General features: G+C 43.5%; 1 protein-coding gene across 7 annotated transcripts in view; it reads left to right on the forward strand.

Moving 5' to 3' along the window:
• GAN (gigaxonin) overlaps nucleotides 1-26093 on the forward strand; it is an 80900-nt gene that overhangs the window by 42588 nt on the left and 12219 nt on the right. For 2 of the 7 annotated variants that reach the window (XR_009499007.1, XR_009499008.1), the window contains exons 8-11: nucleotides 520-656; nucleotides 915-1043; nucleotides 15176-15283; nucleotides 23572-23767. Coding sequence is in view for 1 of the 7 variants with exons in the window: in XM_059904472.1 (XP_059760455.1) it covers nucleotides 520-656; nucleotides 915-1043; nucleotides 10454-10563; nucleotides 10651-10832 (558 nt within the window). In the remaining 6 variants the exon portion in view is untranslated. The other 5 variants (XR_009499009.1, XR_009499005.1, XR_009499006.1 and 2 more) reach the window with 5 other exon arrangements.

The following is a 26093-nucleotide window of genomic DNA, read 5'->3' on the forward strand; positions in this document are numbered from 1 at the left end:
TTTATAGCTTAGTCTGTATTTCTTTTCCCTGGTAGAGGCTGGAATTTCATCATCAGGCCAAAGCCTTGTCCAGCGCCCTAGGTATTTTACACCTTGGGTACTGGGATTTACTCATAATATGATCTCTCACTGTCTGTGCCCTTTCAACTGACTGACTTGGGGCAGGAATTGAATGACATCTTGCTCCATGGAGTCCACATCTTGGACTCTTCAAATAGTGGTGAGAACAGAGAGCCTGGAAAGCCACTTTAAAAATTAGGATTATTTACTTTTCTCACTTAGTGGAATAGCATTAGATGGAGTTAATCCTTTTCTGAGGATTCACAGTGTGTGTATTACCTTGCTCTTCTCATTTTTAAAAGCCTCTGTTGTAATACTGGAAGGCACCATACCTAGTCTTACTATTAGAAGTCAGATCCTTTTCCAAATATTTGCCAGTGCTCTCTAGCCAAGCTGGTATTTACTCGCCTAACTTTAATAATAAGTGTTGCCTCCCCCGCTGTTGCTTTCTCCTTTCAGATTGGCTGCTATGCAGCCATGAAAAAGAAAATCTATGCCATGGGCGGAGGATCGTATGGAAAACTCTTCGAGTCTGTGGAATGTTACGACCCACGGACCCAGCAGTGGACCGCTATCTGTCCACTGAAAGAGAGAAGGTGAGAGAACTTGGATAAGGACTGTGCAGAGCCCCCTTCGCCTGGCTTCTGTTTTTCCCTTCTTTCCAGCTAATCTTTTATTTGACTTGGCATTTGGTTGATATAACATTAAATGAATAAACCATTTCCTGAAAAAGGAAGACCCATGTATTTGTGAAACGTTGAATGGCGCAGAGCTAAAACAAGCGTAAGAGGAATTACGGAATCGGGTCATGAGTTGTAAATCTAATACCTAGTATGCCCTATGTGGCCTTTCAGGTTTGGAGCTGTAGCCTGTGGAGTCGCCATGGAACTGTATGTATTTGGGGGAGTCAGAAGTCGCGAGGACATCCAGGGGGGCGAGATGGTAACCTGCAAGTCAGAATTCTACCACGATGAGTTTAAAAGGTATTTATGAATGGTTTCATGCGGCTTCTGCAACTTTTTCTTTATGCTTTCAAAGGCATGTTTTAGCTTTGTTTAGTTTTGTTTTCAAATTATTTCATTGAATTTATCTATTTATGTCTAATGCATAGTAGATATTTATTCAGTGACTTCAGAAATCTTGGGAACTCATAGGAAAGCCATAGAAAAATGTTTCTAAAATGTAGATCAGACCTTGACACTTTTGATAGCTTTTAGGAGAAAGTTTAAACCCCTTAACTTAGCAGATATGGCCTTTTGTGATTTGGCCTATGTCTACTGTTTCTGCTACTGTTCAACCCAGATGCGTCACTTGAGTCCCACTAAGTAACTTTTTTCCTCCAAAACATGGTATGATTGTCTCAGCTCTGTGCTTTTTTTTTTTTTTAACATCTTTATTGGAGTATAATTGCTTTACAATGGTGTGTTAGTATCTGCTTTATAACAAAGTGAATCAGTCATACATATACATATGTTCCCATATCTCTTCCCTCTTGCGTCTCCCTCCCTCCCACCCTCCCTATCCCACCCCCCTAGGTGGTCACAAAGCACCGAGCTGATCTCCCTGTGCTATGTGGCTGCTTCCCACTAGCTATCTGTTTTACGTGTGGTAGTGTATATATGTCCATGCCACTCTCTCACTTTGCCTAGAGTCTGTCATACAGAGTGAAGTAAGTCAGAAAGAGAAAAACGAAGACCATATGCTAGCACATATATATGGAATCTAAGAGGAAAAAAAAAAAAAAGGTCATGAAGAACCTAGGGGCAAGACGGGAATAAAGACACAGACCTACTAGAGAATGGACTTGAGGATATGGGGAGGGGGAAGGGTAAGCTGTGACAAAGCTCTGTGCTTTTGTATTGTTCCTTTTGCCTAATATTTCCCTTCCCATGTTTATCCAGTTAATTTGGCCTCTTCCAAAACTCTGCTTAATTATCACTACCCAGAGGAAGCCTTCTCACGTCTCCCAGGCTGAGTTAGGCTCCTCAATCTGGGATCCTATACATCCCTCTCTTGGATGTGATAGAGTTAACTGAAGCTCCTTCAGGACAAGTTCCAACTCAGCTTTGGGTCCTAGCTTCTGGCATCATACCTGGCCAGTATCAGACACTCAGTAAAAGTGGTGTCAGAGATTCTTAAAACATCTGACAGGCTGCCATATGTCTTATGAAGTAGGCAGCATCCTTCCAACCCCCTCACTTCCCTCCTCTGACACGTTATATTGTTGTAACCACCAAACAGTATTGTTACTGCAGTAATATGTTCAAATCCTACAGGGAGACTGCCATGCTAAAGTTAATCTTGTGATAGCATTTCAACTGTGTTACCAGTAGGGGGTGCCAGAATATAATGTTCAAGTTCATATTATTTTAGATAAGGGCAAACAATGAGCAGTTGCCAAGATTTTAGAAATATGTATAAATGTTACCTAACTATTAGTGTATTTTAAATTTAGGATATTTGCATAGCCTTTTTTCCCCCTTTTTCCTTCAATTACAGGGGGCAAACAGTCTTAGGAAAATTTACTAGACAAAGTGTGAGAGCAGTTTGAGAATGCTTGCTCTGGTAGCGGTGGGGGGCAGAATTTCAAGGACTTTTCTACACTTCTCTTCCATAATATGTTACTGCGAGGGCTGACTGTTCAAGGTATGAAGTAGTATATTAATTTCTTGCCCAAATGAATCCCAAAACAGTGTGCCCAACCTCATTAACAAGCAGTGGTCAGTACGTTTGGTTTCTGATAAAATATTGTTATAAGCCTTTCTCATAATGACTGAATTACTGTTTGGACAGTGTGAGCTAGAGAGCTATAAACTCGCTTGCTGAAGTAATCAGGGTTGCTTACGGTTTTACCATTTTCTGTCCCTATTTTGATTGTATAGGACTTAAACCTGGCTGTAAAGTTTTTTGTCTGCCCTTGATATGCTATCAATTATTAGAACCTTTAGATTTCTATCAGGTTGTCTCATATTAATATAGTTGATAAGCTTCAGATATAAGTATATTACTTGCTTTCAGTTCATAATTGTTAAACATGAGTATTGCTTCTTCCTTGCTATTTAAAAGCACTTCCAAATAAAATTTGTATTATCTTTAGTTTGCTTATATTCAAGTTCTCCAGTGTTGATTCACAAATAGAATGAAGAAAGCTTAACTTCTGTTGATATATAGGATTCTTGTTTAGATAACACTAAATATGCATATAACACTAAGTGCCATGTATTAACTCATTGAATCTTCAGAACAACCCTCTGAGATATAGTTACTCTTTTTATTCCTATCTTGCATACGAGGAAACCGAAACACAGAGGGGTTAAGTAATGTGCCCCAAAACACACAGGTAGCAGGTGGCAGAGCTGGAATTTGAACTCGGGCGTTCTGGGCCCCGAGTCCACATTTTCAGCCACCACACAATATTGCCTTAAAAATATAGGCTTTCCAATAAATATCTATAGAAGGAAAAAAAATCTATAAGCAGTTTATTTCTTTAAAGATCAGATGTTTCTAAGTGTGTGATATTTGCATACTCTGGAAACTGTTGCCAGATGAACAACCTGCATTAGATTGGAGACCATTTACTGTTTTTAAGTAATCTCTTGTCTTTCCTGTCTTTGTTCCCTATTTTTAGGTTAAAACTTTCCTGGAAAAATGCCATATCTTACTATTTTCTGTGTTTCTGACTAAAAACAAAACTGTTTGAAGGAAAGCAAAAAAAAATTGCCATTATTTATACCAAGTCATGGCAACAACTTCATATATCCAGAAAGACAGTGTATCTATTTCTGTTCCTTGTATATCCCTGTTCTTTTACTCGTACTACCATCCTCCCAGTGGTCCATATTCAAAATAAGGTCATCTTTGATTCTTTCTTACGCTTCACATCTCATGAGTTGCCAAGTTTTTTTCTTTTTTTTCTTTTTTTAAACTCTGTAGTATTTTTCACACATCCCCCCCCTTTATTTTTCTGCCCCGACTCCAGTGAGCTCACTCTTTTATATGTGCAAAGTCTTCTAACCAGTCTCTCTAATACATTACACCTACTTGTGCTTTTGAAAGATTAATCTGACTTTGGTCATTTCATTGTGATGGAAATTCTTCCTGTCTCCCCGTTGCTTACCAAGTAAAGATAATAGTATTTAGCCTCCTACCCGGGGCCCTCCATGATCTGAGGTTGAGAAAAATGTTCAGCCTTTTTCACTTTCTTCTTTTCACATGTTCTGTACTCCAGCTCACTTCTTATAGCCATCCTGTGTTTTATTGTCTCTGTGCATTTGCTAAGCCGAGATGCCCTCCCCCTTTCATTTTTATATGATAGGTAAATCATGTTAACTATTCTTTGAAGCCTAGATCTGTCAGTTTCATCTTTTGATGCCTGAATGCATACTTGGATAGACACGTTTGACCACTGGCTGAATCCCCTGTGGTCCTCTGACTTGTGGGTAAGGGACCATTATGGTAGCAAGGGTTAAGTGGAAGTCACTGGAACTTTCCTTCCCTGCCAAGATAGAAAACCAGAAGCAGTACTGCATCCTGAGGAATGTGCAGACATTAGTGCCACCGTCAAAGGCTTGAAAATGCAAGAGTCGTGCTACGTATCATATCCCCACTTAATTCACTTAGAAAAGGTAGAAAAGTCAAGTGGATTTTGGAAAATAACCGTGAGCTTTCATAAACTTAAGCAGGTGGTTAAGCTGATCACAGACTCAGGCCCACGGGTGGGATCTTCATGCAGCACAGTGCCTGGCCTTGGTTGCTGCTGTTGCCTTAGCTGATGCCTTCTCTTCACACCAATCTGCAGCGACCACCAGCAGCTGTTTCTTGTACCTGGCAGGACCAGCGGTACCCCTGTACAGTGTTGCCTCAGGGCTGTGTCAGTTTTGCCGTGTGCAGTATATTATTAGTCCCCAGAGATTTTGATCACCTTGGTGTGCCGTACTGTATTGGTCTGCCCCGTTGACCATGTTACGCTGTTTGGATCTGAGGCTTAGGAAGTAACACACACTACAGATGCCTTTGTAAGACATGTGAGCAAGAGGATGGGAGACGAACGCTGCTCCTAACCAAGTCTGCTTCAGTCATGGTCCAGCCAGGAGACAGCAACCACCCCGTAATCTGCAAGGGAGATTTAATGTACGTAATTATTAACTAGTAAGAGTAGTTAGCTGCTAACAGGTGAGAGGATGCAGAAACAGCCGATGAAGGAAGCGCGACTACAGCCTTTAGGGCTGAGGGAAAGTGCCCCAGGAAGGAGCAAACTGGGAAGAGCCCTCCCTGCCCCGCAAGGCTGGATTCACCTCCGTGGAGGAGGGTGTGCGGTGGCCCCGGACGTGGCAGAGCCCTGGGGCGCCAGGGCCAGAGCTGGTGCATGAAAGCTGCCTGCTGGCTGGCAAAGGACCTCCCTGAGGGAGAGCCACTCTGGTCCCGCGGCACACAGGAGGCGGCAGAGCAGATGGAGGAAGGGAAAGGCCGCCGACGCCAGGGAAGAAGCCCTTTCCTCTCCCCAGCCCTGCAGTCCCGCCAGCGCTCTCTGCACTGCGCCTGCCTTCTCAAAGAACCAGCTACGCACTGATGTTCATTTTCTCCACTGTGTGTTTTCTGTTTCATTGGTTTCTCCTCTTGTCTATATTATTTCCTTCCTTTTACTTACTTTGGGTTTATTTTGTTCTTCCTTTTCTAGCTTCTTCAGGTGGCATATTAGATTTTTTTTATTTCTCTGCTGCGGTCTCCTATCTTTTTATCGTAAGCATGTTTTCCTTTCCCTCACTGAGCATCGTTATGGTAGCTGCGTTCAGGTCCCTGCCTGGCAGATAATCCCAGCATCTGAGTCATCTCAGAGTTGGCGTCTGTTGATTGTTTATTTCCTTGCAAAGGGGTTTTAATTTTTCTGGCTCTTTTGTTGAGTAATTCTGGATTGCGTCCGGGGCGTTGCGAACATGACATTGTTGAGGCCCCGAGGTCTCTTGCTGCTGCTTCAGAGACTTGCTCCGGGCATTTAGCAGACAGTGGACTTGGTTAGACTCATGGAGCCTCAGGTGCAAGCATTCGTGGATCCGGTGTCAGTCAGACGTGACTCAGGTGGATGCCCGTCCGTTTAGGGGCTCTTCTGTACCTCCCATCTTTCTGAGACCCCCGCATACTTCAGTGATCCTTGTTGCCCCAAGATGCTCTCCCCTGATTCTGGTGGCCAGAAAGACGGCAGGATTTTCTCTAGGGCTTTTGTTCCCCAGAGCTGTCAGCCCCAGGCTGCCTTCAGACGGAGCTACCAAGGAACTGGAAACTCATTCCATGTGGGTGCTTGTTCAACTTTCAACTTCTTTCCCAAATCTGCCTGCTTCTGCTCAGTCTCCAGAGCCCTCAGGCAGTCTGACTTCTGTATTTTGTCTGTCTAGAGTTCGTGGCTGCTTCTTGTGGGAGGCTCAGCCGAGCCCTCACTGAAGCTCGCTCTCCCCTCCCTCTCTCCTTCCCACCTTCTCTCCTTGCCTGTCTTACCCCTCCTACTCGGCTCTCTCTGAAGCTTGCCCCATTTTAAAGTTTCCTTTGAGGGAGGGGGGATTCTTAATTCTGGGTTACCAGAGGACACATCACTGTAGCCTCCAAGTCCTGAGGAGCCCACGTTTGAGAACAGTGTAATAAAGGCATAATATTGCCTTGTCCATTACAAAAATTACTGCTACTTCATGATGCCTGCTATGTACTAGACACTGTGCAAAGTACTTTACATTGGCTGTTCCATTTCATCCTCACAGCAGACACCTGAGCTTGGTGATGGCGTCCCCACCTTACAAATGACGAAAGAGAGACTGGGTTAGCTCAGTCGTCCAAGGTCAACGAGGTGATAAATGGTAGAGAAAGAAATGCAGAACTACATGCCATTTATACCATTTTTAAAAGCAGCAGCTAAATATATGATCCAATTTCTCATATTTTATGTACTTTGAAGCCTCAGCATTATATAAAATAGATCACATAGGATTATTTTTCGGAAACCCAGGAACTCTGAATCACTGATCTGCTTTGGACCAAATTTGGTAGACAGTCTACATAGACCAGTTTCTTCAGTTTTGTTGAATTATTCCAGGGAGGAATTATGTTGAATTCTCAACGCTACAAAATTACTGAGAAATGCCCTTGTATTCTGATGTGTTCTTTCAGTAGATAATCTAGTCGCGTATGCCTTAATTCAGAAGAAGTGCCAGCTACCTTGTGGGCGTGCCTGTGGCCCTGTTGGTGGACTTGCTGGAAGGGTTGTATGCCTCTCCAACAGGGTCATCCTGGGAGGGGCTCAGCTGCAGACAGGGCAGGGGGATGCTCATCAGCTTTGTGTGATTCAGGACCTGGGAAGAATTTAAACGTTGAGGTTTAGTTATTTATGTTTAGCCTTGAAGACATAAAATATGAACAAACCAGTTACTGTATTTGACATTTTTCAAACTTTTTCTTTCAAAGGCCTGTTCGGGTCCCCATTTTCACTTTGCAGTGAGAGCTCTTAGATGTTCCCCTTTTCCTGTTTATTAGAGGCATCTCGGAGGCAGGGACCAAACTGAACTCCCAGTCCCAGCAAACTGCTTGATTCCAATCAACTTTCAGATGTTAGAGGAATCGGATGTCAGGTAAAGGTACTCAGGAATATGGCAGCTTTACAGCAGCTTTGCTTCTGAGTTGTTCCATTATCTTGGACAAATCATTCTGCTTCTGTGTTTCTTCGGATTAAAAATATGGAAGCTACTGCTTTATATAACAGTCTGGGAAGAGTGCTCATTGAAATAAAAGTGCTGTTCTTAGTGAAATAATTTTACATTTGTATTTAACATCAAGATGCTGTAGACCTTAGCCAGTGGCTTCTTGGACACTTGATGGCATAAGGTTAGACACACGGGAACAGTGCCAGGGCATCTTAGTGCTCTGATGGTGAGTGGAGGCCCAGACACTGGTAGTTCTGAAGGGTTTAGATACATTTCCAAGATCTGACTGAGGTCTGCTCTGACCTGGCTATGCCTTTAGCTATTAAAGGGAAATTGTTTAGTCAGATTACCTTAAGTAAACATTACTACATAGCAGAGTCATTTATTTTTGTTTTTGTTTTAAAGCAAAAAAACCCTTTTATTTTGGAATAATTTTAGACTTGTAGAAAAGTGGCAAAAATAGTCAGAGTTCCCAAAAGCTTCTCCCAGCTTCACCCAGCTTCTCCTAATGTTAACATCTTACATACCATAGTACAGATGTCAAAACCAGGATACTCACATAGGTACAGTATTATTAAGTCAACTACAGACTTTATTCAGATTTCACCAGCTTGCCCACTAATATCTTTTTCTCCCTGCTCCGGGATCCGATCCAGGACCTGACATGGCTTTCAGTTGTTGAGTTTCTTCGGTCTCCTTTAATCTGTGCCGGTTCCTCAGTCTTTCCTCGTCCTTCATGACCTTGACACCCTTGAAGTTTACTGGTCAGTTTTTTACTAGGATGTCTCTTCATGTGGGTTTGTCTCATGACGTCTCGTGAGGAGGCTGAGGTTGGACGTTTGGGCCAGGACTCCCACAGAAGTGCTGCTGGGCCCTTCTCAGCCCGGCGTCGGGGGAGCATGACGTCGATAATGTCTCATTACTGGTGGTGCTAATCTTGACGACTTGGTTAAGGTGGCATCTTCTGGGTTTCCCCATTGTAAAGTCACTATTTCTCCCTTTGTAATTAATGAGTATCTTGGAAGAGAGAATTTGAGAATATGGGGGTATACTGTTTCTCCTTAAACTTTCACCACTAATTTAGCATCATTGGTGGACTGGCCTTGCAGTAGTTATTACTGTGCTGTTTGCCTAATGGTGATTTTTCTGCTTCCCTCATTCCTTCTACCTTTGTCAGCTGGAATTCTGTAAAGAAGACCTGCCCCTTCTCCCTAATTTTTTTTTTAATGTATTGAGTCATTTGTTTTTGTCAGTGTGGACTTATGGATATTTATTCTATGAGTTGTCTGTCCAGGACTGTCATTATTTATTGTGTTGCTCCAGTTGTTCCCACCATGGCCATTGGGAGCTACTGCGTATCAGCTCCGCTGTCCTTCTGACACAACTCATCCTTCTTTAAGCTCTTCCTATGTGGCAGCACAAGGTGATCCAGGCTCATCTTGTATTTTCGGCCTCTTCTGTGGAATCAGCCACTTCTTCATGGAGCCCTGGCTCCTTTTAGTGGCTATTAAATTGATTTTCAACGGAAGTACCAAGCAATTTAGTGGGGAAAGAAACGTCTTTTCAGCAAGTGATGCTGGAACAACTAGGTATCTGTATGGGGGAGAAAAAGGACTTGACTCTTATACCTCATACCATACACAAAAGTTAACTTGAAATGTATCATAAGACCTAAGTGTAAAAACTGAAACAATAAAATTTCCAGAAATTTTCATTTAAAAAACCTTTGCAACCTTGGAGTAGGCAAAGATTTCCTGGGAGGACATAGAAAACATGAACTATAAAAAAAAAAAAAGGATAAACTGGAATTCATCAAAATTAAAAAACCTCTGTTCTCAAAAGTCCCCATTAAGATAATGAAAAGACAGTCTACATGCTGGGAAAAAGATTTGTGATACATGTATCCAACAAAGGACTTATATCCATAAAATAAAAAGAATCTTAAAATTTAATAAGAAGACAGAAAAGCCAATTTGAAAAATGAGCAGATCTTTGAGCAGAAATTTCACAAAAGCAGATACACGAAGTGTCCAGTAAGCACATGCAGAGATGGTTAGCACCATTGGTCTTCAGGGAAAAGCACACCACTCATATGGCTAAAATGAAAAAGACCGACGGTACCCGAGCTGGCAGTAATGCCAAGCAGTTGGAGTTTTCACATGTTGCTCGTTGGAATGCAAAATGGCACAACACCTTGGAAAACAGTGTGGTGTTTTCTTATCAAAGGAAATATACCTTTAACCATATAACCAAGCAATTCCATGACGTAAGCCCACAAAAGAGCTTTGCTCTCTCAATTCCAAAATAGCTTCACTCACAATAGCCAGACACTGGAGGCTGCCCAAATGAACCTGAACAGGTGAATGGGTAACAAATTCTGCTGTACCATGTAATGGAATCCTGCTTACGATAACAAGAAATGAGATAACGATGAAGCCACAGCACGGATGAATCTCCTTCACACTGTACTGAGTGAAGGAAGCGGACTGAATAGTGCACTCTTTGATTCATTATATGCGACGTTCTGGAACAGACACAACTAAGTCTTCAGTGACAGGAAGGAAATGAGTGTTTCACCAGAAGAGGGGTGTGGGTGTCATGCCTTGTACTGTAGGTGGCTCACTGAGTTTTGTCATCTCAGTCTGCTGAGATGTCGTGGACACCCTTTGACCTCCTTCATTCTGTCATTCTGTCCCTCTGTTTGTCCTCAGGTGGATCTATCTTAATGACCAGAATTTATGCATCCCCGCCAGTTCCTCTTTTGTGTACGGAGCTGTCCCCATAGGAGCCAGTATCTATGTCATCGGAGATCTTGATACAGGTCAGAATGTTACAGTGATCTTGTCGGAACCGTTTCCCGGTGATTCCGAGGCACGGTGTGTCACCTCTGCTTATTCTCACGGCGCAGGTACCAATTACGACTACGTGCGCGAGTTCAAAAGGAGCACGGGAACCTGGCACCACACCAAGCCCCTCCTCCCCTCCGACCTCCGCCGCACCGGGTGTGCAGCCTTACGTATTGCGAATTGCAAGCTTTTCCGCCTGCAGCTTCAGCAGGGCTTGTTCCGCATCCGCGTTCACTCACCTTGATGGGGCTGCGGCGCGGAAGCGGAGCTCCTGACCAAGCGCGCCGGGACGCGGCGCTCTGCGAGGGGACAGAGATGGCAGGCGACCCTTGCTCTGCGCCGGCCTCTGTGCGGTAACGCGAGTGGTTTTGTAATGCTTAGAAGCCTGGGCTTCCAGCTCTTGTTCGGGAGAACACGTAACTGCTGAAAAAAAACGAGGAAGAGTCAGTTCCTCCAGGAGATGTGCCCCTAGACCAACCGGGCTAGTCAGGAAAAGGGAAGTGGGAATCCGTGTCATGTAAAATCAGGAAGTTACAGCACCAAGGTGCATGTTCCCCGCGGGGAGCTCACGTCTGGCTGACCGCTGTGTTCGAGTACCTGGCTTTGGTTAACAAACGAGCAAACATGCATATATCAACATATCCAAACATACCGGGATTGCTTTTCCACTGCACTTGGAAGGAGATATTATGCCTAACTCTGCCCAGCAATTTAAGGTTTGTGCCTAAAATGTTAGATTGGACTCAATGCCAGTTAGTCTCCACTTACTACTAGTTCTCTGTCCTAAGAATCTTTTTTAAACTAAATTATGATGAATGGAAACTAAGATAAAATTTCTCTTTTATGACATTCTATCTTAGTAATCCAAAAGAGTCAATAAATTAAGGAGTCAGGTGGCAGCCTTCCTGTGAATTTAAAGGAAGTTGCTGACTTCTGTGTTAATTCAGATGAAGATGTGTCATGCCGTCATTTCTGGGGTTGTGAAGGATCTCATGCAGTGCCAGTCTTCCTTTCCAACTAACCAGAACTGTTTTATAAATATGAGGATGTTAGTGAGTAGGAGATTTTGTAAAAGAAGGACCTGAGCCGGACAAATAATAAAGGTCTGCTATGACCAAAAAAAAAAAAAAGAAGTCCAGAGAAAATATATAGGGATCAAAAACTTTTAAAAGTAATCTGTCTGAAAGCACACGAAGTCTTGTCTACTACTGTCTAGGATTTGAAAACGTGTCTTGGAATGCAAATCCATGTTAAGAATCTAGTCTTTGTAGCAGAATTTTCTCAACGCCGTTCACTAGTACGAGTTTCAGACAAATTACATTACAAGTAAAGGTTGGCTGGTAGAGTAAACTACCTCAACTTAATTTCATTCTGTTCGTTTAGAGCAAATTAATCCTTTCCTCCTTCTCTCCCTCTCACTCCCATGTCGACCCACATAACCCCACTCCCCAAGGGAGAAAAAGTCTGTCATTAGTGGCACTTACCTTGTAAGATATTTTGTTTTCCATTCGAATTATACCACCTTAGTGTGAAACCAAGGAGTTCAAAGTGCTTGATGACTTCATCATTTGAATTTTATGCAATATCAAATTTCTAATCAATTTAATATAGAGCTCTTCATTTCTAATTGTTTTCTACAGCTTCCCCCCCCCTTAGTATATGGCTATAAGAAGCAGCATTTAGTCTTAATGATTAATAAATGTATAAGTGTATCCTTTGGTTATAAATTTGAGAATAGAAATTTCTCCTAGAAACCTCCTTCCTGGAATGTCTGTATGCTTTTCCCATGCATATGAAACATCACTTGTCTTTTCCCACCCAGGAACAGTAGAAGTCAATCCAGTGCTAGAAAAGTCACTGAGCAGCCTTGTCTGTGGGAATTCTAAAGAATGTTGTGTGTGCGCATTAACTCTCCATCCTGGCAGAGACATGGGTAAAAGGAGGTACAGGGTTTTCCTCTTCTCTATCAGAGGCACTGGGCCAGATTTGCCAGCCATTCACATAACAGTCAGATTTGACACGTAAGTCAAAGCCAGCCTCTTTGCTTTGTACCGTGTACCAGTCAGCTGTTGTCTGCACGCTTTCCCCAGGATACCTTGGATGTCTTTTAATCAAAGCAAACTGCATGGCCACTGCAAAGAAAGAAAACTTTCTTTGTACAACTAGATGTTAGTTTTAGAGGAAATAAATTTCTGAAAAAGTGGATTTTCTTTGGTAAAATGTCCCCTACAGAACAGAACCTTGGCCTTCAGAAGCCACAGCTGAGATACATTAAAGTGGTAACTGATGTCCTATTAAAGCCATGACAATCAGCAATTCTCTTTTCTTTAATTACTGAAATTTAAAGTCCTTCCCAGGCTACGCCAGGCGTCTCCAAGGAGACAGTTCATTGTTTAGGAGTGAATGGGTCCCTGTTGCAATATTATCAGTGCCTGCATGACTTGGTCAATTCATTTTATAAAAGTAGTTTGTTTTTTTTTTAAATTTAGTTCATTGACACTGTAGCTGCAGAAATTAGGTAACTTTTTTTAAATTAAATTTGCCACATAATATGGGATGCAATAAACAAGAAAAGCTGCTAAGTGCCAAACTGTTATTTTACTATATATAAATATAAAAATATTACATTGAAGTGTAGGGATGTATTTAATTTTATTATGTTCCAAAATTAATCATGACTTTTGTAAATTACAGTTACTTTAGTATCGTGAAAAAATTTTTAACTCATTTCACACAGGTTTGTGTTTTAACCATCCATTTATGCCTTGAAATATCCTTTCTTGGTAAATTTTTGATACTTCTTTATCCATTAGGCACTTTTATCAGGTGTGTGTTGGAAATTAGTGGCGAAAGATAGATCTTAAAATTTTAAATCCAGTATCTTTGGGGGAAGTGCAATTTATTTTCATTGTCCGCCAACAGAAGGAAAGTTGTCTCAGCTTAGAGTAATTTAAAGGATTTCTTCTAGGCTACGGTCTAAAGTAGGTTTGTTTGTTTCTTTGTTTAACATATCCAAATACAGATTTTTTTTCAAAGATTTAAGTGTTTAATTTAAAATGAAGTTTTAAATTTTTTTGTGATAGTGCTTATATCCTGTGAGATGTAAAAGTGTGAGAGAGTGTGTGTGTGAGTGTGTGTGTGTGTGTGATGTGACTAGGTAAGTCTGTTTGTATATGTTTACCTTTGGAATTGTCGTTCCAAACTACATATATTATTGTCTCCTGGTGCTTCAGATAAATTCTTGAGCCTGTGGTCCTTCAGTTTATACTACTGTGTTAAACTCATGTTGAGTGTATATATTGATGTATTTGTAGTTTGTAGTAAGTTTTACTGGGCGTTTGCATTTCTTTTCTTTAGCATATTAAAAGCAGTGTTAGTGTTTACCAACTCATAGTTGCTATGTTATAAAGATTTGGCCTAAGAAATTTCTAAATTCATCAGTTCTTTTACTGCTATGAGGAGTTGATAGCTGACGGTAGGCTTTTTTCAAACTGTGCAACCACCAAAAAAGAGTATTTGGGGGATGTTGGAAGGCATATTGTTTGTCTTGAAGTGTTCTGTTATCTTTCACTACCACGTTAATGATGGCACTTTCTTCGGTGATGCTTTGGAAGTGCCATTTTGTCATTTATGAGTGAGGAGTTCCCTAGGCAATGCATGGGAGGTACATCGTTTATATTGATGTGGTAAAGACAGGGCTCCTTTGCTGTGGCACTGCAGTTACTCAGGGTAGCAAGTTAGGTTTTTAGAGAAATGTGTTAGCTGCTTAGGTCCTTTGGGGTTCCGTTTGGTGTGTTCCTGCTTCATTGCACCAAACCAGGGATCTCCAGAAGTTTTCCGAGGAGCGTTAAAAACACTGCAGCATTACCTTCCAGAACGTTGGCTTTCTTGATTCAAGAGGAGGCTGCCTGTGGTCAGATGAAGACATGTGATTATCTGGGGAAAGAATGAGGTGGCACTTTCACCACGTCAGTTTTGAAGGTGCTGGAACCCCCGTACAGAGCACCCCGTGGAAGGGAAGGGAAGGGTGAGGCTGCTCTGGTTCAGCGGCTGCCCCTGGAGCCGTGAGAGGAGAGACTCCAGCCGGCACAGAAAAGCCCGCCCTGGGTTTCATCAACAGTGTCGACTGAGCACCTACTCAGAATTCTGCTTGGGTTTCTGGTGAGCTTCACAGTGAGGCAGATGAAATCCTGCCCTCCCTCTAGACTGTAAACTCCTTGTGGGCAGGAACCCTACTTTAGTCTTCTGCTAATCCTAGTGCTTGGCACGCAGTAGGTAAGTCAATAAATGACCAATGAATACAGTGTCCTTGTGATCCAGGTGACGTTCTTCGCAGGATTGAAAGGGACTTGCTTTTAAATGAGAAACTTTGCACACAGATAGGTCGGCCTCATAATACAGAGTGGGAAACCAGTACAGAATAAAAAATGCAAAGTGCCTGACTTATATGTGACGCACAGCTCTGTGGTCTCCATATGTTCTGGAGGATTTCTGAGACCCTGTACTCAGCACACCCAATAATGTTTACCACATCTAATATTGGGTTTTGTTCACTGCTTTTTATATGGGGCTCAAAATCTTTTCCAGAACGTACTGCTTTGATCCTCACGTCTCTGTGATGGGTGCAGTGCTCGCCATTGGACAGAAAGCAGCCTTTGAGGCCCAGTGGATACAGCTTCATTCCCCGCTTCAGATGTGAGTAGAAGCCAAAAGGTGGAATCTGGTCTTTGGATTATCAATTTCACTGTTCAGTGTATTAGAATATCACTTAATTTTTTAGGCATACAAGTATTTTTAATCATATAATAACCATTTATGGTATAACTTAAACCCCCAAACATATCCTTTGCAAGTTGCACAAATATAAACTAAAAGATCTTTGGTTTTCTTTGTCATTTAGCTGTGGGAAATTTAAGAATTTACTAAAGTTGTAAGAACAGAAGTCATAAGCGTTTGTGTTTGAGAGAGAAGCTGTTTTTACTTTTAAAAGCTGAAGCTTCATTTATCCTTCCCTTTCTTACCACATGTAATCAGTAAGGGAAAAGATACTGTGTCTTAGAATGTGGAGGAAAGCATTTTGCTGGCTTTCTAGTAATCCCTGAAGTATTCCCTAGAGCTGGTTGATGGAAGTTTATGGTACAAGGGTGAGGAATGCCCCACTTGCCCACATTTGAGGGGAACGTGAACTCAGGTGAGTTAATCCTGCCTGCTGGCAGCTGAGTCCTCCTGGTGTTGAACTGGAGACGTCCTCTATTTTTTGGCAAACCAGCTAGTAAAAATTCTAAATTTTTTGTAATTTTTTTTCAGAGGTAATTCTATTATTTTAATTTTAAACATATCTCAACTTGGTCTCTGCAGTATGTGACATGTGAGAAGCTCAGATGTAACTCTATATTCTTTGGACTGATGCATACTGATTAGGAAAGTTAGTTCTTTTTCAATTCTATCATTGAAGTTCTCTAAGCGAATGGATTTTTAAACTCCTTCCCTTTCTTATGAAATCAAATATCTAATAACATTGCATAATTATCTAGTGAGAAATGTCTATTGCCTTCTCTTTTTCACGTTGAGATAAAAACTAAGCTTTTAAAATTGCTACTCACCTGAAATTTAGGCTAATTATTATTATTATTTTTTTTTTTTTTTTTTTTTTTTGATATTGACGTCCTCATGGCCCAACAAAGTTGTTGTAAACTCTTAAATCACTGTGATCTGAATTAGAGAAGGTGCAGGTAGGAGGGGGTGACAGCCCACGAAGTCTGGGTACACATTGCGTAAGATGACGTGGAGAAAGCTTAGCCACTTCCTGTGACCCAAGTAAATGAATGGCCACTTCAAATAATTCAGATCCCGAGTGGCTGTAGGTTCATCTTTCTTTCTGGTTGGTGAATTATATTTGTTAGAACTTTATTTTTAGCATGTCAGTACAGCTTTTTAAGTACCTTATTTTTATTCCTCTCACTCATCAATTACACACAAGGTGTACCTTAGAACCTTGGGTTAAATTTTTTCAAGTTAAACCGAGGAATTTGGTTCACAGGTTGCTTTATCATGTTTCCTGTTTAATCGGATGAGAATTACACATGCACTTATTCCCTTGTTCTTCGTGTTTATAGGAAAGACGCTGTTCTCGGCTACCTCATTATGTAGTGTTGTGCTTGATCCCCTGCCAGTTTAGAAGAATTCAACACATTCTGTCCTTTAACAAAAGCCTGGAAACAAGCAGTAAGTGGCCTTGAGGAATACAATTCTCTAAGGCGTAGTTTCCATTTTACTGCTTTTTTTTTTTTAATAGGCACTTTTAATCAGGAGGAACAGTAATTCTCCTAGAGCTGCTGCAAAGTGATTACTTGAAACTCAACTTGAACTTTAAAGAGTCTTTACAAGGCTATGTTTTCATAATGTAGAAAAGTAGTATATTTAAACACCACTGCTGTGTAAAATAGAGGGCTTCATTGCCATCGTCATTCAGATCAGACAGGAAATCTTGTCTGTCAGTAATTTGACCCAGTGTTTGGGATTTGGATGCTTGGGGCTACTGTTCTTCATATTCTGTAAGGTGCTATTGGGAGCAGTTTAAGGGTCTGTTAAGTGTAGTTTCATGAATTTGTTTCCCAAGAATCTTAATTTTGATGAAAGTATAGGGTTCATGAAGAAGTTCCTCTTCTCTTTTAGTTCTGATAACCTGGGGTTTTAAAATGAAACTCTGAAAGTGCAGGGTTGAGTTGACCAAACAACACAGAACTGCATTACACTTAAAATCACAAGTGATCGGGTTTGTTTTGTGTGTCAGTGGAATGTCCCCAGCTTCCTCCCCTACGCACCATCTGCACAGGGCACGTGTGGGTGCTGTCCTCGCCAGCATGTGTCAGCCTACCTGGCTGGTGAGTTGGGGGGAGCTGCGGGGCCCACCACTCCTCGTAGACAGACCTTCCCTTCCGGGGGTGATTTCTTATAGGAATTACCCAGTACCCTTCATGGCCAAAAAGAGTTATGCCCATTCCTAAAAACCTAGCAAACTAGGAATAACTTACATACCAGGTGAGATCTAAAACCTTAACTGTCCCTGTGCATTAAGATTTAATGGATGTGCTTGTGCTTTTTAGACTAAAGGGCTTGCTCCTGACAGCAGTATTCTGGCAAAGTTCTCCTCGGGTGGATCTAGCCGTCGGCCATGAGGCATTCCCTTAGGTGGTTTCCAAGAGAACCAAGGTTCACCCATCTAAAGCCCCAAGCTTTTGTATTGTAATTGTTTTGAGGAAAATATCTGTAAACATCCTCTGTACTGTCCCAAGTGAACCCAATGGTCGTGAGCACGCGTGGGCTTCAGGGCCGGGGTGCACGTGGGTTTGGAGATGCTGGCCGCTGGCTGCTTCGTGAGCTTCAAAGCCCTTTACCATGTAGAAAGAGATGATGGGTGTTTACCTGCTAGGGTTGCTGTGGGGAATCAGTGGGGTAAGGATGGTGAGAACTTGGTGTCTTGCACACAGATGGGGTGGTTGGGATCTCAGCTGCCATTGCCGCCCGTCTCAGCCTCTAGTCACTCGTGGTCTCAGCTCTCGCCCTTCGCTCAGTTGTCCCCACCCTTAGTGCTCTCTTCATTCTCACGTCTGCCACCACAATACACAAGTAAATGCATATTTGCACTTCCAAAATTATTTATTTTCTGGGTCCATGACTCCGTTCTCCTCCTACTTCTCTAAGACCTCAATTCGAGGTAACTCTAGACAGCGGAAACACCCCAAAATATGTGTTTAGAATATTTAGAGTGGTTATAAATATCCCTTATTTCAGGGTTTGCCTAATGAAGTACTCTAATAATATTTAAAACTCTTTCCTGAAGTTGAATTTTTCTGTTTTCCTAAAATATTAAAGGTAGTAGTCTATATTAGTCCAATAAACTGGATGTTTTCTAGATCTCTGTTTGAGATCAGTATACCTGAACTATGTTTTCTGAACTTGGATGTTATGTGGAACCTAAAAACAAACAAACAAACTTTGTGTTACGTGTGTGTGTGTGTGTGTGTGTGTGTGTGTAGAACTTCTGTACCTTCAGGTAAAGAAGGGTTATTTAACAAAGTGATACCAAAAGTGAGCTACTTAATCCTTTTATAAAATCACTTCCTTTCCAGTTCAGATTACAGATTGGTGAATTTAGTGGTACGTGATATACCCAGCTTATCTTGACTTCAGTAAGACATTTGATAAAGTCATTCTTGATATTTTTGTGATTGAGAAAAGGAAGTAGAAATAGGTTTAAAAGGGCTGAGAAATACCCAGGCAGTGTTGATAGGAACGGGCCCTTGTGTCAGCACGGATGGGGGTAATCTAGCAGTATGCGTTTTTAACGTTTTCACTAGTAACTTGTATAAAACTATAGACGGCGGAGGAAAGTGTTGGGTGTTAGGGTCTGCAGTGGTTTTTTTACAGTCTAATAACATGGCTAAATATAGTCTTATGTTTAGGTTCAGAGAAGGTAGTTCCCAATTGAAAGGGAAAGAAAAAAATGTGTGTGTGGGGGGGGGAAATCATTGATAATTTGAACATAAGCCAACTGTTTAAAAAAATAGTGCCCTTGTCTGTGTGGGGGGCTGGTAGCCCGAAGAGGAAGTCTGTTCCGTCCATGTGATGCATTGATGGGCCCTGGGAACTTCACTGAGCTGCCGGCTCCGGGCACAGCGCCTGGGAGGCCGCCCGGGGGATGACAGCCGCGGTGGTGGGCTCTCTGGAGGCCTCAGGCTCTGGCCTGCTGAGGGAGCTTTAGAAGGAGCAGATGTGCGTGCCCCAGAGCGCCTTGCTCAAGCCGAGAGGCAGAAACTATAGAGGCAGAATGTTTCTGTCACTCTTAGAACTTTCTAGAATTGCCTCGTGATGAAATGGGTGCCTCCTGTGGTTCTGAGCGCTCAGCTCTGAGAATCACCCCAAGGATGCCCCCCTGCAGCTGGGACTAGCGGGTGCGACAGGGTCAGCCATGGGAGTCTTGCACGGTGACAGGATGTTGTCACAGGCTCCAAAGCTCCTTGCAGACAAGAGGTTCTGTGAACAGTTTAGTAAAAAAGGAGGGGGGGGGTGGGAAATAACATTTGTATTTTAGCTTTCACATTGTTTTTGAGGAGAAGGGCCTTTGTTCCTCCTGACGTGTGCTCTCTCCCCGCCTCCCTCCCCTCTGTCCTCTCTGCCCGCTCACCGTCTCCTGATTGCGGCCACCGGCCCACGGCCACAGCCAGCTTCAGCGGAACCTTCAGAAATAGACGTACTTCTAGAGATTTCCCTAAAACCGTATTGTTAACTACAGTGATTCTTGCTGTTTATATACTCTTTGTTCTAAATCCCTCAGTACCTCTGCAGACTTAAGAAAGCTGATAAGTAAAAATCGGACTCTTTTAAGCGGGGCCTGGGACGCCGTCGAGGGCACCGTGCACGGGTTGGGGGGGGGGGGGAGTTGGGTCGGCTGACCTCTCCCAGCCCCTCCCAGCTCCAGGAACGGCCACCTCGCTGATGGGTAACTTCGTCATCCCTGGAGAAGCGTTTCCAGAGGACCCGCTTCCTCTCGGGTTCTGTCGCTCGCTCTCCTATGAAAGCCCCGCAGTCTTCCTCCCGGGTGTCCGGCCTGCAGGGGCGCCACTCCCCCTCTGTGTCTCCTCCCGACCCCACCTGCCCCAAAGCCCAGGGACTGAGCAGAGGCTGGGGCGGGCACGCAAGTCCAGGTCCAGGTCCGAGGGAGGGAGCTCTCCGCGTTGTTCTCCGGGTGTGTGCCTTCTCCCCATCCCCTCGGTCGTCTTCACTCACGGGTAACCCTTTGTTTGAACCAGTGTTCACTTTCCTCCCCATGTCCCATTGTGCCCGCACAGACTGCGGGTGGGATCTCCCAGGACATAGGCCCTTCCTGCAGTTGGCACTTCTTTCTGGGAGGTTGAGGAACTTTAGTCAAGATGGGAGGAGGTATTTTGGTTGCGTTCTGAAGCGTGCCCTTATTTACCTACTTTTCTTGGCAATCGCATCCTCACCTGCCCTCTGTTCTCATCCCTTGGCCTCTCCCAGTCTGGTTTTTTAACTGCTTGAATTATGTATCCAAAAGAGTGGGGGGCGCGCTTCTGGTTCCCCAGACTGTTAACCTAAAAACATGTGTTGAAAAAGCATGCTTCCGGGAGCCCTCACCTGGCCTCTGTGACCAGCACTTTCGGCCGCCAGAGAGCCAGAGCGGTCGCCCAGGCCGGGCAGCTCCCAGAGTCTGCGATACTCTGCTCCTCGCACTGAGAACCGGCGGGGCCCAGAGCCTCCCGCCCAGGCATGGCCAAGTGCATCTCTGCGGCTCCTTAAGCAGCTAGACTGGAACAGCCTCCCCGGGGCCCTGGGCAGCCTCACCTTCCACACCTGCCCCGGAGGTTCTTAGGGCTCCTGTCTGAGCCAGGAGCAGGGACCCCAGATGCCAGCACCCAGCTGCCAGGCGCCGTGCGGGCTCCGCCTCGTCCTTTCCTCTTATCTAGCTCTGATTAAAAACACACTGCACTCCAAATTGTGAATAGGATCGGAAATTAGAACTCCTCATTTACAGTAAGAGAGAGACCATCTTTACGTATTTTTTTCAAAAGGAATTTTTGCTTCAGAAAACACTCCAGAAAGTAAATGTATTCTTGTTAATCTAAGCGTATGCTCACTGAATTGGACTCTGTGCTCTGTGTAAAAGTACGTAGGATCTGGTACGTGGGGCAGAAGGGTCTGTATCATCAGCTTAAAAACAAACCTTCAGTGTCGGTGGGTTTACAGCTTTGTTTTCCTCTAGGGGACCTCAAAATGCAAGTTTTATGTGAAAACAGAGATCAGCCAGGTTCCATGGGGTAGATGATTTTATGGTGGGAAATGTCTCAAGTGGCCTTTAGTTGAGAAAAGCACAGGCGCTTTAGCAACACTAGCTTCATTAAATATCAGTGGCTTTTTCTGCTGATGGGATTCTTTTCATTTTGACTCATCTGTAACACAGCCTTTGTTTGGTTCCTCATTCCTGTACCCCTTCAAGTCGCCAGTGACATAGCGATACTTGTTTTGTGTTCAGTCATACCACTTGTGAATTGTGACGACCATGAAAAAATAATCATGTTTTCGGCAGAACTTTTTGAACACCTGTCGCGGCCCGTTCTGCACTTGCATCAGCAGAGCTGGGAGTGATGAGTGGATTTAACAAAAGCACCTCCCTCCTCCACCCCTTCCCTCCCATCCTCATCAGAAACTATTGTAGAAGTACCTCAAGCAGGCTCTGGCAGACTTCATTTTCACACTGTATGTTCCTGGTGACAGAGACGCTCGTACCTATCTGTGAATGGGGTCCATCCATCACTCATTCTAAAACGTGTAGATTCATTCCTTTTCTCTCACCGATCCCAGTCTTCCGCTGTGAGAGAAGACTACCAAGGGAACTCCTTGAAACAGGGCCATAAATTCAGTTTGACTTTCCCAGACTCAGGGCTGATCTTCACAGTGGGCCCTGGTCCGGCAGAACAACCAGCGACACTCCTGTTGCCTGGTTGCCTGTGTGGCACCAGCCGCCATATGTGACAGTCGCCCTTGTCAAGAACCAGTTTTCAGCACACTCTTGTTTTGTCATTTTGATGCTTTTAATACCATAAAGCCAAGTCCATGAATACCAGATTCCCAAAATACCATATCAAAATTCATCCTCTTAAATGCAAGTCTTTGTTTAATTAACATATCTATATTTTCTGACATGGTACATACAGAAGAGTTTTTAATTTAAATCCTGCAGCTTTTATTATCTGGTAAGATTCCAAGTTGAGCAGTCAGTCTACTTAGACGTGTATTCAGATGAGGGTTACGTGTGTTCAGATGAGGTATCTCGATCTTTAAAGAAAGACCTACTACTGAAAAAACCAGAGATTTGCAATGAAATATACATAAGCTAGACAAAAGACATGCTATGGAAAGTTCAAAATATTTCAAGTACTGGGAAGTTGCAACTTGTAGAATTATCCTCCCCGAATTCAGTAGGATAGCAGAGAAATTGTGCTAATGTGATTTCATTGAAACGTCACGTCTCAAACATCCTGTGGTACAAGTGTATTCATTTGTTCTGTGGAGTAGTTTTCTATTCCGTTGCTGGTATGAAATTTTAGTGAAGTTGAAGTAATTTTGAATTAGTAACCTTTCTTACAAAGTTGCTTTATGGTTTACAAGTAATACTGATGCAAAGAGGCTATGTTAACTTTCTTAAAATTAAGTAGCACGCACTTTGTTTACCAGCTTTGGTTTATTGTGGGGTAACTACGGGGTCACCCCGTTTCACGAGCACAGGATTTGTGCTTTGGGAACATACTGCAGTCGTGCTGTTCTCTTGTACCAAGGATCAGTGAAAGTGTTTTATCTTTTTTATGTAGTTTGTATTGACTGGATTTTATAACTGTAAGAAAACAGAAACAGAGTGTTGTATTTTGATCTGAAATTTGTCTATGGTAAAGTAATTTTGTTTTATGTATTGGAAGTTCATTTAAAACTTGAAATATTTTGTAGAAGGGTACCGAACAAATGAATCGTCTTTAAGCTGTTTAATTAACCTAATAAAACAATTTGATGGGGAAGGCATTGTAATGGGTTCTGATTTTTACAGTGGTTCCCACTAAATTAGCGTTGTCTATACAGCTTGGCTTGACTTCTGAGTGGAAAATTATCTTTTTGCACCACATCTTAAACAGTTTGGGTGTCAGCTCCCTGGATCCTGGCTAACAGTGTAAGATACACTCCTTCACCACACTCCACAGTCATTGCCTTGGTGTCTTCCATCCCTTATCAGAATAAGTCCCCATTCTGACTCCCCCAAAAGACAGTTTCAAATTTACTTTCCTTGGAAGAGAGAACGAAATTAGACTTACGAGGAATAGAGGATCCTGACCTCAACGGTCTAGTTATATGTTGGAGAATTCTGTCTCTGACAAACAGAATTCCCTGTAATTTCTTCTTGCTCTCATGCCCAGAGACTACAAAGCTACAAAGACCAGGGGTCCTGAAAAATGTCACAGGCAAAGATCTCCACCGAAGACATGGGGCAAAGAGAGACTCTCCCAGTAATGTCAAAGTTACGTACATGAAGTCTGCCAGAATCACTCCTGAAGTCACCTGGAAAGAAGAAGAAATGGAATATTCCTCTTCAGTCGTACAGCATAGCGTCAGGTAGGTCTGGAAGTTGGTTTTAAATTCTTTCCACCTTCCATAATAGCGAGAAGGTTCTATGGTCCAGCGGTCTGCCAGCCTTTTTATCTTTGGGGGGTGGGAAGGTTGCTGTGGAACCCTTTCTTTAAACAAAGACTTGGCCAGAAACCAGTGTCCACGTTGGCTGACTGCGGAAGGGTGTAGTCGGAGCTGTCGGAGCCTGAAGCCCGGCCCTGCGATGCCCAGGCCTCCACCAGCAGCTCCAAGGGGTCCTGGCTGTGCCCACTCACCCTTGGGAAACCTTGGCAGTCTCTGCCCTCCCGGAGCCTCTGTTTCTTGTCTCTAAAATGAGACTTAAGTCACTGGATTTCCTTGTCTGGAGGGCAAGGACATAATTCCTTGTTATATAAAACCCTGGACCAGATCATTGCCAGGTCCCTTTTATGTCTACAGTACCTGAGATGTCAGTCTGCTCAAAGCCTGCCCTGCAAAGGAACCCAGTTCTGGAAGAATATACCCCAGATTGCCTGTTGTAGGTGGGGGGGAGGGGTGCTTTGCCAGTTTTGATGCAGGTGGAGATGGGACAATGGGGGTTGACCGTGTCACCTTCCTGATACTGTTGCTGGCTTCAGAGAGTGACTCGTATCTTGTTTTGACCAACTGTGCGCCAGGGGCTGCTTTAAGCACCTCACGTGTTAACTCACTTCATCCTCACAACAACCCATTTTACAGCAGAGAAAACTGAGGCCCATAGAAGTTATCACTTGGCCAAAACTCAGGCTCAGTGGTGGGAGGGCAGAGCTGGATTCAGGGCCAGGCAGACCAACAGCCTGTCTCTCTGGAAAGGGGACAGACCTTCTTGAAAGCTGCTCATGTGTTTGCTTAATGGCCAAGGATGGAAAAATCAAACAGTTTTGTGGCCAAAGGGGTCAGTCAGAGAAGACTTCCTCGATGGGAGCTAAAATAGGAGGTTCATTGCTGGTGCCGCCACCATTTTTTCAGCTGGAATAGAAGCTGATGAGAGCCAAGGTATTTTTTTTTAAAAACCAAGACCGGACTTCACTGGTGGCGCAGTGGTTAAGAATCTGCCTGCCAGTGCTGGGGACACAGGTTCAAGCCCTGGTCCGGGAAGATCCCACATGCCACGGCGCAACTAAGTCCGTGCGCCACAACTACTGAGCCTGCGCTCTAGAGCCCGCAAGCCACAACTACTGAGCCTGAGTGCCACAACTACTGAGCCCGCAAGCCTAGAGCTGGTGCTCCACAACAAGAGAAGCCACCGCAATGAGAAGACTGTGCACCGCAACAAAGAGTAGCCCCCACTCGCCGCAACTAGAGACAGCCTGCGTGCAGCAACGAAGGCCCAACACAGCCAAAAATAAATAAATAAATAAATTTAAAAAAAAACAAAACAAAAACCAAAACCAACTTTGAGTGAGGGTGTGTATGTGTATGTGTGTGTTGTTGTTGTTTTGTTGTAGAAGAAACCTGTAGCTTTCTGGAGAACTTGAGGAGTTCATTCATGGTCTCTGCCTGTTAGGTTTTGGAGCAGCTTCTGAAAGTTTGGTGTGAGTAGGGCATGACCCTCGTTGTCCCCATGAATTTTTTCCAAGAGCTGTGTCAGTGGCCTCCACTGGCCCCAGTCCATTTTCACCCAAGGAACTTTCTCTGCGTGCAACGCATTCCCTGCTAATAAAGTCGCCCCCGGGGCTGCAGAGGGTTTGAGTTCTAGGATGACCTTGGGAATCCACTTTCTCAGATGGATCTCTGGAGGTGGGGCTGCGTGGTATCTCAGCTCCACTTTCGCAGTGAAGGATAAGCAGTTTGCACACACTAGGATGGCTATCGTGAAACAACAGCTACAGAAAATAGCGAGTATTGCTGAGGGTGTAGAGAAATTGGAACCCTCGTATACTGCTGGTGGGAATGGAAAACGGTGCAACCGCTATGGGGGGCCATTTGGCGTTTCCTCAGCAAGTTGAAGAGAGTTACCATGTGACCCAGCACTTCCACTCTCAGGCGTATATACCCAGGAAAGATGAAGACAGGGGCTCAAACCAATGCTCACAGCAGCACTGCTCACATTAGCCGATAGGTGGAGACAACCCACATGTCCACCAAGAGATGAATGGATACACACCATGTGGCCTGTTCATACAGTGGAATACTATACAGCCGTAAAAAGGAACGATGCACTGATACATGCTCCAACATGAATCAACCTTGAAAACAACACCAGGTGAAAGAAGCCAGTCACAAAAGACCATGTATTCTATGATTCCATTTATACAAAATGTCCAGAAAAGACAAATCCCTAGAGACCAAAAGTAGATTCATGGTTGCCAGG

This window comes from Balaenoptera ricei, chromosome 19 (genome assembly GCF_028023285.1).
Source record: "Balaenoptera ricei isolate mBalRic1 chromosome 19, mBalRic1.hap2, whole genome shotgun sequence".
NCBI lineage: Eukaryota > Metazoa > Chordata > Mammalia > Artiodactyla > Balaenopteridae > Balaenoptera > Balaenoptera ricei.